Source organism: Phoenix dactylifera, unplaced genomic scaffold (genome assembly GCF_009389715.1).
Source record: "Phoenix dactylifera cultivar Barhee BC4 unplaced genomic scaffold, palm_55x_up_171113_PBpolish2nd_filt_p 000434F, whole genome shotgun sequence".
Taxonomy (NCBI): Eukaryota; Viridiplantae; Streptophyta; class Magnoliopsida; order Arecales; family Arecaceae; genus Phoenix; species Phoenix dactylifera.
This window is the reverse complement of record NW_024067870.1, coordinates 22071-36060: the sequence shown is the minus strand read 5'-3', so window position 1 is coordinate 36060 and position 13990 is coordinate 22071. Positions and strand designations below refer to the sequence as shown.

The 13990-nt window shown below is 38.9% G+C and overlaps 1 protein-coding gene across 4 annotated transcripts; it reads left to right on the top strand.

The window, feature by feature from the left end:
- The first annotated feature begins 1571 nt into the window (after window positions 1-1571).
- LOC103696924 (zinc finger BED domain-containing protein RICESLEEPER 2-like) lies at window positions 1572-13289 on the top strand. 4 transcript variants are annotated; one of them, XM_008778651.4, is made up of 3 exons: window positions 1572-1852; window positions 10448-10573; window positions 11045-13289. In XM_008778651.4, the coding sequence occupies exon 3, from the start codon at window positions 11046-11048 to the stop codon at window positions 13083-13085; it is 2040 nt and encodes a 679-aa protein (XP_008776873.1). In that variant the 5' UTR covers window positions 1572-1852; window positions 10448-10573; window position 11045; the 3' UTR covers window positions 13086-13289. The 4 variants fall into 4 exon arrangements, with proteins under 4 accessions (XP_008776873.1, XP_008776872.1, XP_008776871.1 ...); XM_008778650.4 differs by lacking the exon at window positions 10448-10573 and adding an exon at window positions 3838-4137; XM_008778649.4 differs by lacking the exon at window positions 10448-10573 and having other exon boundaries at window positions 11012-13289.
- Window positions 13290-13990: the final 701 nt, after the last annotated feature.

Genomic DNA, 13990 nt, shown 5'->3' with positions numbered 1-13990 from the left:
GAATAGAAAAAGAAGCTGATGAAGAAAAGAAAAGGGGTTGAGAAAGGAGAGAAGCTTATCGATCGAAGGAATGCTAGATACTTTTTGTGAGACGCCTATTTTAGAAAACTTGTGACTCTTCGAAAGAGAACATTGGTTTCCGAAAAGATACGGTGTTTTCAAAAAATTATGAATCTTCAGATCCATCACATTTCTTCGGTGTTCCGAATAGAGTCTATAAATAGACTCCTCTAGAATTAATCGTAATCTAATTTAATCTCTTTCTCTTTTTTTCACTGGTACTCTATTTTCCAAAAGTTTCTTCCACAGATAAAGTTTTTGTACTTTTTAACTTTCTGATTTTCATCTTTTCTTCTTCTCTAGACAATTGAAAGAGTCGACCGGGTCAAGCGTCACCAGCGATCGTGCTCATTAGATAAGGATCGGGCTGAGCCAGGTTGTTATACCTTAGGAACGAGTTCGCTGCAAACCCGTACGTAAGGGGCGAATCACATTCTTAAGTAAGTGTATATCACACGTCTCAATCCAAAAAGCTCTTTTCAAATTTTTTTTGAATTTATTTTAGTAAATTATTCTTTTATAATACTATTTTAAAATAATGACATAGCAAATTTCTAGGCAACAGTCTTCCAATAGTCTAAACTTGATTACACTAGAAATTCCTTAAAAAAAAAAGAAAAAAGGTTATAACTGGAAGATTTTCTTCTATGATAACAAGTTTCTTCAGGATAAACATATGAAATATGAAATTACATACCATATAACTCCAGTAACCAAGCCTCCCCAGGTGTGCTAGCTCGCAACCAATGGAAAAAATTGTAAGTTTTCTATTTAGTTTCTAATAATATGTTCATATATGTAAACTATAGATGTACTTGTTTCTTAACTGTGCACTAGTTATACAGTTTGCGGTGGCAAGCGCTGCTGGATCGCCCATGACGCCCATCTGCGTCATGATGCCAACAATGCCCATTTTACCCAAGTTTAAAATTTTATAGCCCTCAATGCGACAAGTCCACAAATCAGAGTGGGTCGGACTGCCGGAAACGCCTCCCAGTCCACGCAGAAAGCAGGGGCAGTCATGGGCTGGTAAGAGGGAAGCAACTCTCGTCAGCACAGCCTTGGGCTCTTCTTTGTTACAGCTTGGGCTTCCGCATTGGTCCATCATCCCCTCACAAAGGGGCATGGGTTTTTACCAATATGAGTAGCCGTTTTTACCAAAAAAAAAAAAAAAAAAAAAAAAAAAAAAAAAAAAAAAAAAAAAAAAAAAAAAAGGGCATGGGTTCCTCTTCAAGCCGCATGGAGACCTGCTCGAGTCTCCTTGATCCACCTACTTGATCCAGCCATCCCAGCAAACCAATCCCATCCCACCCTGAAACCATAAAAATTTATGTGGGCTAATTAGGTCCCAGCCTGGGGACTCCCACACGCAAAGCCCAGGAAGACAGCGTGAACCAAGGAAGAAGCCCGGGCCCACTCCGGGGCACGACCGACCGTCCTCGTCCAGGCTGGACGGCGGCTCGGTGTCCCAAGCCCATTGGGCTACAGAGCCCATAAAAGAAAGGGGATTCGGTCGCCCTCTCCCCCCTCTCTCGCCCTTGTTCGCTCGCTCTCTCGCTAGGGTTTCCAATGCGCTGAGGGCCTCCGACCCATCATCTCGCCATCGGCCCCGATCCACCATCTCTCTTCGAGAAGGGGGCAAGGGGTTAAAATAGCAGAAGAATTCAAGGATCAGAGTTTCCCGCCATCGCTGCTTCTCTCTCCTGCTCTCTTCATTCATCGTTCGCCTCCATCCCCTAGGGTTCGACTCGAGGTGGTCCACTTGATCGCAAGCCTCGACCTCGGATCTCCGGTAAGATTCGCTAGATCTTTCTTCTCTTCTTAGATTCTTGTGGGGTTGCCCGGTTTTTTCTCCGAGTAAGATTTGATTTCTTCCGCGAAACCTCTTCGTCAGTCGCTTGCTTTGGTTCCGCTGTCGTTGTTATAGGCTCCTAGGTTTCTTTTCGCGTTTGGTTTTCGGTGTGTGTTAGATCTATTTAGTGTTCGATTGAGAGAGGAGAGGGAATAAAAAAAAGAGAGGGGATTTTCTGGCCTAAATTGTTACCGGATCCCATGGATCTGGCAAGTGATTTCGATTCCGGAGGCAAGTCGTGTTGCTGGGCTTCCGATCCAGAACGACTCGAGAATTTGGGGTTTTTTTCTTCCTTGGATCAGTGTAGAGGAGGTTGGTCGCCTGGGAAGGTTTCGGTTACAACTTACATGGGCCTTCCTCCCTGCCCGCCTGCGAGAGCCCAGATAAAAATATCAGGTAGCTGGAGGGAAGCCCAAAGGCCGATCTATCTGCTTAGGTTCACCATCCGTTCTGCGACTGCCGTGTCGCAGCCCGGATGGGATCACGGGCCGATGCTGCATGAAGCATAGGGAGGCCCCCGTAATACTCTGCTTGATGTCTTGGGAATCATGTGTAACAATAATTGCACGATATTTAGCAATGGGCTGAATCGCATATTGTTTTCTTTTTTATTTGTTAGTCATGACGTTGAGGCCTAACTGCGTGTTGTCTTAGAGATTTCTTGAGGCCCTAATGTGAGTTAGAAGGATACATAGCGAGAACCCAGCACCAAGAATGCTTTATGAGCCACTTGGAGACCCATGGAGCCCCCTGTGGAACCTTTAACGTATAGGTGGGAAGGATGTGGAATTTATGTTCAGACGTGTACCATGGTGAAAACCTCCTATAGAGAGTCAATGGGCTGAAGCTGTATTGGTCAATTGCCTTGGGGCTAGGGGTATAGAGTTGAGGCAGTTTGTGGGATGTCTTGCTGGACTGGATTCATTTGGAATAGGAATGACATATTATTTCTTCTGTATCTTCACATTTAAGAAAATCACAGTCACTGTTATTAGAAGCAAGATGCGACCTTCGTGCTACTCTATGTCGTTTCATATTGTCTTTAATAAACAACAACATATGCTTTCACTGTTTCTCTCCACCTATAAGCTTATCCTTGTTTCGGGTCAACTTCTTTTGCAATTTTGAATTCCTCCTTGCAATTCTTGAGGGCGCACTACCCAGACTTCAAAATGTCACAGGCACTAAAAAAAGGGCATAGGCATAAGCCACCAGATGTCATGCTTAAGTTTATGAGAATTTGCAGAAGAATAATAAAAATCATTTGGAAATAAAAAGAAGCAATGTTCAGGACGTGCTTGTCCTTAGGGTTCGTTTATTACTCTAAACTTGCTGAGATTTTATAGCAGATATATTGAAATTGGTTGGCTATGTTTTGATATCATAGATGCCAATGTAGAGCGTATAGCGCACAATAACTTATTCTTCCATACATAAGTTATATTCTTCAGATCATACACCTATATGCTAAAATATACAAAAGCCCCATGACCCTGACTTTTATAACAACAATAGAATGTATGAAATAGGATGTATGATACGTTATAATGAAGCATTTTTCGTATTCTGTATCTCCTGTTACTCGTAATCTAAATCCTGAGATGTATATAAAACTTCACTTCTAGTTCTGGTTTATTTGATTTTCATGTACTTTTTACTGGCTTCACATTTTCTTAACTACTTTCTTATTTAATTAGTTGCTTCATTTCATGGGATCAATTGATTGCTTTTTTGATAGGTCCTCGAGTTTAGTTGTTTATTTTTTTGGTCAATTGAAGAAAACAATGTCTTCAAATGTTATGTTGGGTTTAGTTGCTGGAGAAGTACAATAAAATGCACAATCAAAGTCTCTTGCCCCCTGTTTTTGCAAAATTCTGGATTGTAGCTTTGTTTTTCTCGCTCACCTATTTTTCTTGTTCCAACAGGGATGAATAAGATTAGGTTTTCTAGATTGCTGCTAATGTACTTTTGAGGGATCCTCAATAGAATAAAGATGAGTTCAGCCATTCCTGTATGATATATGGAACATGATCGACCAGTGGAAATGTTCTAGTGTTGCCATGTATATGTAGAGAAGCAGAGAAGCAAACCAGGTGGCTGATCTGTTGGTCAATTTGGCTACTGCAGACAACTCCTTTTGATTGAAGCATTCCCATAGCAATTGGCAGTAAGAGCCTCGGCTGAAGCCTATGGGATAGGCTTTGAGCATGTCTAATAGACTACAGGTCCTTTTCACTACCAAAAAAAATAGAGCTCTTTTACTTTCATTTCTAATTGATCAAAACATGAGAATTCAGAATTTGCACTCAAATTAATAAAAGAAAGAAACTTCCCATCATTAGCTTATCAGTTCTTTTTAGTCTTAGTGTTCAAAAATCAAATCATGAATTTTAATTTGGTTAGTTTAAGAAAATATCTCTGAGACTGGGTAGAGTTCTTCCTCCTCCCTCCCTCCTATCTATGTCTGTTTAATTCTTTTCTAATTAGATATTGGGAGTTCTGTCCTTTGCCATCTTCATTTCTTTTCTCTGTACCATAACCCAGCCACAAAAAATTCCTAATCCTTCTTTAATATTCCTGTCAGGATTAGATTTGCTGTCACTACAAGCATTTTCATCCTTTCTCACACAACTTCTGACCTTTCTATCATATGTTTTCTCTCCTTGTATGGGCCATTAATTGAAAATATGAACACCTTTCCATGCCAATGCTTCTGTAAATCCTCTTATGGGCTCATCACTTTGATCTCAGTCGGTGCTAGTTCTATGCTTCTTTGAATGCATTGATTCATCATCTTGACCTCCCCCATTTTACTTCACATCAATCTCATCATTCATATCAATGCAATAATATGGTCCATGTCAGAAGATTTTGCTGAGCCTAACGATGCGTGATGCCAAATAATGATTTTCCTATACATTCAAAAATTGGTCATTGTTGTTTTTATTTTGCTTCATGGAAATTTTTATTTACCAGATTGATGTCAGACAGCATTGATTAGGGAAAATTCCGGGATGCTTAACGGCTTGTTTTGGGCTAAAAGGGTAAGGAAATTGCGCAAGAAGCTATGGTTTATATTGGTAGCCATTTGGGTTAAAACTTATGTCAAAAAGATGAAGTTTTGAGGGTTTTATGTGAGCTGGAAGTAGAAAAATGGGAATAAAATTTTGTTTGTTTTGTGAATTTGTCGGTTCATTGATGGATGGATGGCTATAAGTTTTGTGGCTTTTAGTTGCTAGGGTTTAGTGAGGATGGAATTAGATCTGAATTTGAGATTTAGGGTGCTGTGATTAAAAGAAAAAAAGAAAAAAATAGAGATTTTCTAGGCATCACACCTAGAATTCTGTAGGCATCACATCTAGAGTTAGAATTGCATCGTACACCTCTAAAAGAGAGCATAGTTGCTTAGGAAAATCTCTAAAATTTTGTCTATCTTTTAATAATTAGAGATTACAGCTCTATATACAGAGTTCTAATACTCCTACTAGGACTTGGACTTCAAATAACAAGTTTGTTATTTTGACTAACCAAATAACAAGTCTGTTATGTTGACTAATAAAAACCCACTAAAATGATAAATAAAGCCCCAAAATATAAATGGACCTAAGGTATGACCCATGAGCCATATGACAGCCATATCCAGAAAATCTGAAAAATTGCAAAAACATCCGACTCTAAAATTTTAAGAAAACATTAATAAGGATGAACCATATTATAGTACTGTTGAGAACATCAAATTGAGATTTTTTTAATGACGAATTGATCCTAAGCGAGGTTCCAAGAGGGCCCCATATTATCCAACACATTCCAAATCAGGGTTCGAGCATTAGAACTAACCTTAGGATGTCTTTTATAGGTCTTCAGTGGTTGCTGCCATCATCCTGCGTCTCTCCTTGGCTTGAGAAGACTCGACTCCGACGAGTTAAAAGCATGGAATTTATCATAAGGATCATGATCAAGCTTTTAGAGCTCTTCATTTGTGATTAGAGTGGGCCTCGAGCCTAAACTATATTCATTTTCGGTTAGGCTTCGGGCCAGGCCTATTTAAAATTTTTCGGTGCCCAAGTCAGGCTCATGATCAGCTCTATTTGTAATCCATGTACGCTCTAAAAGCGAGCACCCTCTCCATCTGACGAGATACTTTTGGTAGCCACCACCTTTTATGGAAACCACTTGATGGTTAACAATGTCTTCAATCTCCTCCTTCAAATGTGGAGCTGGTGGAAGTCTAGTAATGTGGGTTTCATGTTGTGCATCATCATCATGGCCTTGATACAAAGTGAAATCTTCAACATTAAAGACATTACAGATCTCGTATCTTTGAGTAGGTCAAGAACATAAGCATTAGGGTTGATTTTCTTGAGAATCTTGTAGACGCTAGCACTTTTTGAATGAAGTTTCTTGTATGTAGCCTTAGGATAACATTCAGGCCTACTCCTCTGAATTCAGCAGACCATCTCCTTAAATCAGTTTGTGCTTTTTAGCCTTCATTGCTCAAGGCAATCTTTCTTTGAATTTCATCATGTAGCTCATGAATATGCTTGACAAAAGCTTCAACTTCAACACTAGGACTTGCTTCAATAGGTAGAGGAACCAAATCAATTGGCTTCCTTGGAATTGAACCTGTTGCAATCTCAAAGGGACTATGATCTATAGTTCAATTTACCAAACTGTTATAAGTAAATTCAGTCATAGGAAGAACTTGGTCTGAATTATTAACATGTTGGTGATCACAGAGACGAAGCAAATCACCCAAAGTCCTATTAACAGCTTCCATTCGACCATCAGTTTGTAGATAAATGAAGAATTTTCAGCATCTTCCGTAAAAGTAACTCATAAATTTTACATCACGATCAGAAATAATAGTCTTAGGCAACCTATGAAGACAAACAACTTTTTTAAAGAAGAGTTCAGCAATATGGAAAGCATTGGAAATCTTTGATAAGATTTGAGGTGAGCCATCTTAGAATAGCGATCCACAACCATAAGAATAGAATCATGATCGCTAAGGGTCTTTGGCAACCCTGGGATAAAGTCTGCTTAGATCGTGCTAGGGCACATCTGGCAAATGTAATGGAGTGTATTGACCTGATTATTCTTTCTTTCCTTTGGAATTTACAAGTCCGATATCGTAAGACAATTCTAGCAACATCTCACTTCAAAGTAGGTCAATAGAAACAGTCCTCAACTATCACAATGGTTTTATCTCTTCTAAAAATGACCAGCCATCAACTGGAATTCAAATCTCTAATGACCTCTTCATGTAAAGAGGTATTAGGCAAGCAAAGGCAAATTTCTTTGAATAGATGCTCATCATTCAAAGAGAAATCTGAATAGTCAGCATGTTGTCCAGCCATCAAATCAATACATATGATGCTAAAATCCTTGCAAGAAGAATAGTCTTTCTTAAGCAAATCAATGTCCATAACTTGGTTAGCTATAGAAGAAAGAATTAGTGCCAGTCGACGCACTACACTGCTGAGAGCATCAGCTGGTTTCTTCTTAGTTTCAGCCTTATGCTTGATAACAAAAGCATCTTGTAAGAAAGAAACCCGCTTGCCATGGGGAAAGCTCAATTTCCTTTAGGAGTTTATGTGTTTGAAGGCTTCATGGTCGGAATGCAATACAAACTCCTTAGGAGTAAGATAATGTTGCCAATAAAGAAGAGCTTGAACCACAACATAGGATTCTTTATCAGAAATCGAATACTATTGCTTAGCTTCATTCAACTTCTGGCTAAAATAATCAATTGGATGGCCTTTGGCTAAGTACACCTTACATGTCACAAGACACCTCGAACATCTTAGAAAAATATGGAAGGCGCAAAACAGGTGCTTCAATCATCCTTTAACTTCTTCAAATGCTTTTGTTGTTTCCTTGGTTCGAACAAACTATACTTTCATGCAATTAGTGATTGGAACCATTATAGTGCTGAAATTTTTGATGAAACCCCAGTAGAATGTAGCTAATCTATGAAAAATTCGAACTTCATGCAAAATAGAAGGAAAAGGCCACTTGACTTTTTCCGAATCTCCACTCCTTTAGAAGAAACAACAAAACCCAAAATGAAAATGTTTGAAGTTATCAATGAACACTTCGTCAAATTTATGTAAAGTTTATCTTAGCAAAGATCACTCATAACTTGTTGTGGATGATAGATGTGCTCCTCTTTGGTCTTACTATATATCAAAATATCAATAAAATAAACAACCGTAAAGGAGTCAATAAAGGGCTGTAATATATGAGTCATGAAGCCCATGAATGTGCTAGGGGCATTAGCAAAGTCAAAAGGCATGACCAGCAGCCCATAGAAGCCATCCTTGGTCTTGAAAGCTGTTTTCCATTCATCTCTAGGTCTTATATGAATTTGATGATAGCTATTCTTCAAATCTATCTTTGAAAAGATGTAGAACCTCCCATGACATCCAATATATCATCAAGATGAGGATTAGGGAACCAATACTTGACAATAATCTTGTTCATAGCTCAACTATCAGCACACATATGCCATAAACCATTCTTGTTTGGTGCAAGTAAACCATGAACAATACATGGACTCAAACTTCTGCAAATATGTTCCTTATACAGGAACTCTATTACTTTTGAGTTCAGCATGCTCAGTTGGATTCATGTGATAGGTGGAAAGGTTAGGCAATTGAGACCCCAGTATAAAATCTATAGCATGTAGAAAATTATGCAAAGGAGAGAGTTCATTAGGAAACTCTTTAGGTGCTACATAAATCTCAAGCAGCAACTTAGTCACTTCTGGAGGCATATTTGAGTCATAACCAGCAGGTGTTTCTTTCACTTCTCGAGCTACTACAGCACAAATAACACCCAATTTCATGCTCTTAGCTTGAAAGCATTTCTTGGTTAGGATAATGAGATGTGTCATCTTGTTTTTTGCAACAACTTCAGCTTTTGGCTCACCAGATTTCTTCTTTTCAGCAATCTTGATCACAAAGCTAAGGTCATAGGCTTCAAATAATTGTTTTCTTATCAAAAAAGAAAGAATAAGTGTTTTCTTTACCAAAATGTTACACATCTCGATCACAAAGCCAAGGTCGACCAAGAAGAATATAAGCAACTTTCATAGGAATCACATCATACTATACAGAATCTTTGTAAGCAGTAGTGGAAAAGGAGACGATATTTATGAGTGACCAGAATGGTAATGGTGTCAATCCAAGCAACCTTGTATGGTTGAGAGTGGAAGCTCGAGGCGTTCAATTGTGGATGCCGAGACAACATTCATATAGCTTCCTCCATCAATAATAGGCTTCTTTGCTTGTCTTCTGCAATGAACCAGGATCTGAAAAATTGAGGTATGCATCCAATCTTCTTTCTCCACTTTAGAGGTTTCAAGTATCCTTCAAACAATGAAAAGGAGGGAAATATCTACCTCATCCCCTTCCAAATCATCAGCTGCGTAACTCCTCATAGTGATCCCACACTTCTCATTGTCTTCCTCTTGCGTTTGCTCCTCTTCCTTTTGTTATTCTACACCAACATATAGGCTATTCTTTCTTGGACATTGATACCCCATGTAACCAGGCTCCTCCATACTTAAAACAAGTGTTCTTGTTATCCTTCCCATTAGGTCTATTAGTCGCAACTGTCTTTCCTTTAGAACCAGTCCCATAAGAAGAAGAAGGCTTAGACCTATTGGAATGACTGAAAGATTGTGAAGGTGCTGATTTCATGCTACAATTTGCATCATCAAGCCTCTTAGCTGCAACCTCCCTGGCTTGAGATCCAATTTTTCTAGTAATAGAAATCTCAAATTCTCTTGAATAGAACCCGGCCAATCGGAGAATATCATAGGATCAATCGTTCCTTCAAACTTCAAAACCTCCATCCAAACGTTTTTTGTGATATCATCAGCTGTATCATATGGTTCATAATGAGCTCTTTCCAAAAATTCTCTAACCTACTGAAGATTAGGATTTTGAGGAACTCCTTGGACACGAACAGCTCTCAAACCACATCATTGGGGAGGATTTTCTTGCTGGTTTTCAAACTGGTTCTCTTGATTTTCACCATTCCCAATATTATTCACTTTCAGATATTTCTCCTTGAGCACCAGCTGTCGGATTATAACTAGGTTGAGAATTCCAGCTTTCAACATCATCAAGCCAAGTGTTTATCCCATTTAGTTGCTCCATGATTCTGAGCAGCATCTCATCTTGTTGGATATAGTCTTCATCTAAGAGGCCTTCCAATACCTGTCAACATGTTGCAAACCTCAGCTCTGATACCAAACTGATGTAGGACAGCATTGATTAGGAAAAATTCAGGGATGCTTAATAGGTTGTTTCGGGATAAAAGTGTAAAGAAATTGTGTAAGAAGCTAGGATTTAGTTGGTATATCAATGGAGAGCGATTTGGGTGCAAAATTGAGGCAAAAAGCTGGATTTTTGACAGTTTTATGTGAGCTGGAAGTAGAAAAACAGGAATAAATATTTTGTTTGTTTTGTGAATTTGACAGCTATTTGATGGATGGGTGCCTATGGTTTTTGTTGCTTTTGGTTGCAGGGTTTTCTGGGGATGGAATCAGATCTGAATTTGAGGTTTTAGTATGCTGTAATTAAAGAAGAAAGTAGATGAAAAGAGATATTTTCTAGGCATCACACCTAGAATTTTATAGGCATCACATGCAAGGTAAGAATGTTAGATATTGACCTTCTCAAATTTGATTGTGCATAGCCATTCGGTCAATTGCCAGTTGTGTCTCTGTTGCATGCTTGTATATCATTCCTACATGCATAGTATCACTTCCTACTCTAATAATTACATCATCTTCTTTGTTGAATTCTGAATTTTTTGTTTCTTTTTCATTAATTATAAATTATATGCTGTCAACTTTAAGATGAGTAGGATAGTTTTTTTTAATTAATGTTACGAGGACTTAACATGGAAAGAGAAAAGGGTGATAAAGAAGTTCTAGATAATTTTATGTCTGAAGAGCTGCACCATCAAAGGTGTATTGTCTTTCGTCTGAAAGAACTATGTGATGTTTGGTTTTTAGTTAAATAAGTGCACTGTTTAGGAACGGAAGGAACTGGAAATCATGTTAATAATTGTTCTCTTTTCATATAGTTTCTCTTAAAGCAGGGTTCGCTTTTTTTTCAGCATGGCAGGAGCTAGTGACACTGAACCAGTCAGTCCAGAAACAACAACTCCACAACCTTCAAGGCGCAGGAGAAAGAAGTCATTGGTCTGGGAACACTTTACCATTGAAGCTGTGTCGGGAGGATGTACACGGGCTTGTTGCAAATTGTGCAAACAAACCTTCGCTTACAGTAGTGGTTCAAAGATTGCAGGCACTAGCCACCTCAAGAGGCACATTGCTCTGGGCTCCTGTCCTAAAATCAAAAATCAGGAAAAGAAACAGCTTGCACTTACTTCAGGTTCAAAAATCGATGATACTTCCTCTGAACCACCTCCCAAAAGACGTTACAGAATCTCTGGCTTTGCAAATGCTGCATTTGACCAGGATGTTAGCTGCGTTTATCTTGCAAAGATGATCATTGTGCATGACTACCCTCTTCACATGGTGGAACATCCTGCTTTCATATCATTCATTCAAAGTCTTCAGCCTCGGTTCAAGATGGTAGACTTCAATTCCATTGAAGCAGAAATATTAGCCATTTATCATAAGGAAAAGCAAAACCTCATGCAAGTCTTTGGAACTATGCCTGGAAGAGTCAGCCTCACCATAGGCTTGTGGACAACAAGTCAGACTCTCGGATATGTCTGTCTTACTGGACAATTCATCGACAGTGACTGGAGGCTGCACAGAAGAATGCTTAACTTCATGATGGTATCGTCTCCTCATTCAGAAAATGCTCTTAGTGAAGTTATTGGGGTTAGCCTTTCAGATTGGAACATGAAGTCCAAGTTATTCACCATCACTTTAGACAATAATTGCTCGTCCCATGACATCTATAGTGCAAATCTCAGAGATCACCTGTCCAACAAGAACACACTCATGCTCAAAGGTCAGTTGTTTGTTGTCCGTTGCTACGCCCATATCTTGAATGTAGTTGCTCAGGATGTGATTGCTTCAATTCATGGTATTATATACAACATCCGTGAAAGTGTGAAATTTGTTAAAGCTTCTCTAGCCCGTGAAGAAAAATTTGCTGAGATTGCCTTACAACTTGAAATTCCTAGCACAAAGACCTTATCTCTTGATGTTACAACACAGTGGAACACAACTTACCTCCTGCTGGTGGCCGCCCTGGAATATAAACAAGCATTTACTGTCTTGGAGACATGCGATGATAACTATAATGAAGCACCATCGACTGAGGACTGGAAGAAGGTGGAGATTGTTTGCACATATCTGAAGCTTTTGTATGATTCTGCAAATGTCATTATGGCAACAGCTGATCCAACTGCAAATATATTTTTCCATGAAGCATGGAAAATCCAACTAGAGCTGGCTACTGCAACAATGAATGAGGATGTTTTGGTGAGCAGCATTGCTAAAGAGATGCATGAGAAGTTTGACAAATATTGGAAAGATTGCAGCCTTGTCTTGGCAATTGCTGTGGTTATGGACCCTCGTTTCAAGATGAAGCTTGTCGAGTTCAGTTTCTCAAAAATTTACGGTGCAGATGCTGCTAGATATGTCAAGGTAGTGGACGATAGCATTCACGAGCTCTATCTTGAGTATGTTGCCCAACCACTTCCACTGACTCCAGCTTACGAAGAACAAGGGGAAGCCACCACCAACAACATCAATGGCAATGACAGCTGTCGGCCTGCAACCCCGGCTTCCACTGGTGATGGGCTTCTAGACTTTGATCTCTATCTCTCTGAGATGGCCGTGAACCAGCCAACTAAGTCAGAGCTTGATCAGTATTTGGAAGAGTCCCTTGTCCCACGGATCCAAGAGTTTGATATCTTGAACTGGTGGAAGCTCAACAATCTCAAGTATCCAACGCTTTCCAAGATGGCTCGGGATATCTTGGCCATTCCAATGTCCATGGTGAGTACAGGCTCCTCCATATTTGCCAGTGGAACTGGGAGCAGAGTGCTCGATGAGTATCGAAGCTCCTTGCGTCCTGAGACAGTGGAGGCGCTGTTCTGTGCAAAAGACTGGCTCCAATATTTGCCCACCATGGCAGAGCCACCATCAACAGCTATCGTCAAAATGGAGATGTAGGTTATGCATAAATATTTTATCACTTTTTTTTAGCAGCTTTCATGTATGGATGAGCATATATTGCTTGAGTGCTGCATCAACTTGTTAACTTTGTAGGACAATGACAGGGCATCCTAGCACTCAGCTTTATTTGCTGTGTATTGGCTTCCACTTATCTTTGTCGGACATTTTAAATGATGTCTAGTTGCTTCATATTCCGTTTCATCTGTTGCAGCATTTGCCTAGGGTATGTGCTCATGAATCATTTTAGTTTAGATCTCCCTACGGTTTCATTTTTTTTTTCTTTTTTTTTTTTGCTTTCTGCAAAATAGTATGGAACAAGCAATAATTCCTGTCCGATAGATGATGATGTATTTGTAATGATCCGGAAAACCGTTGCTCATGGCGGGATACTATCAGGGGAATACTCTCTTATGATCTATATATGATTTTATTGCCTTGTTATGAGGGATGTTGTCTGTCTTCAAGCATGTGTAGTCTTCGCAGTTTATGACCAAAATATTTCGTGGAGAGGAGGCTCCTTTTTCCTAATGTCAAAACATCTGCTGATCTCAAGCGGAATTACTACGGATTTCTACTGTTTATCATAGCAAACGAAAAAAAACGTTATAACAGTTATAGTAGCTATTTTTCATTTTAGACAGCAACTTTTTAAATTTTAATACTAAAATGATTGCTAAAAATAATAGCTGTTGTAATGAAACATAATGGATGATAAAAGAAATACAGTGGTGCTATCTTTTCCTTTTTTTATTAGATAAAATAATATATTTTTTGGACCTTATAAATATTTTTGTAGGAATTTTGACAAAAATTAAAGTTTGAAGAACCAAAAAAAAAAAAACACAAAAGAAATCATTATAATGAGAAACAACAAAAAAATAATAGTTGTTATATTTTTATTT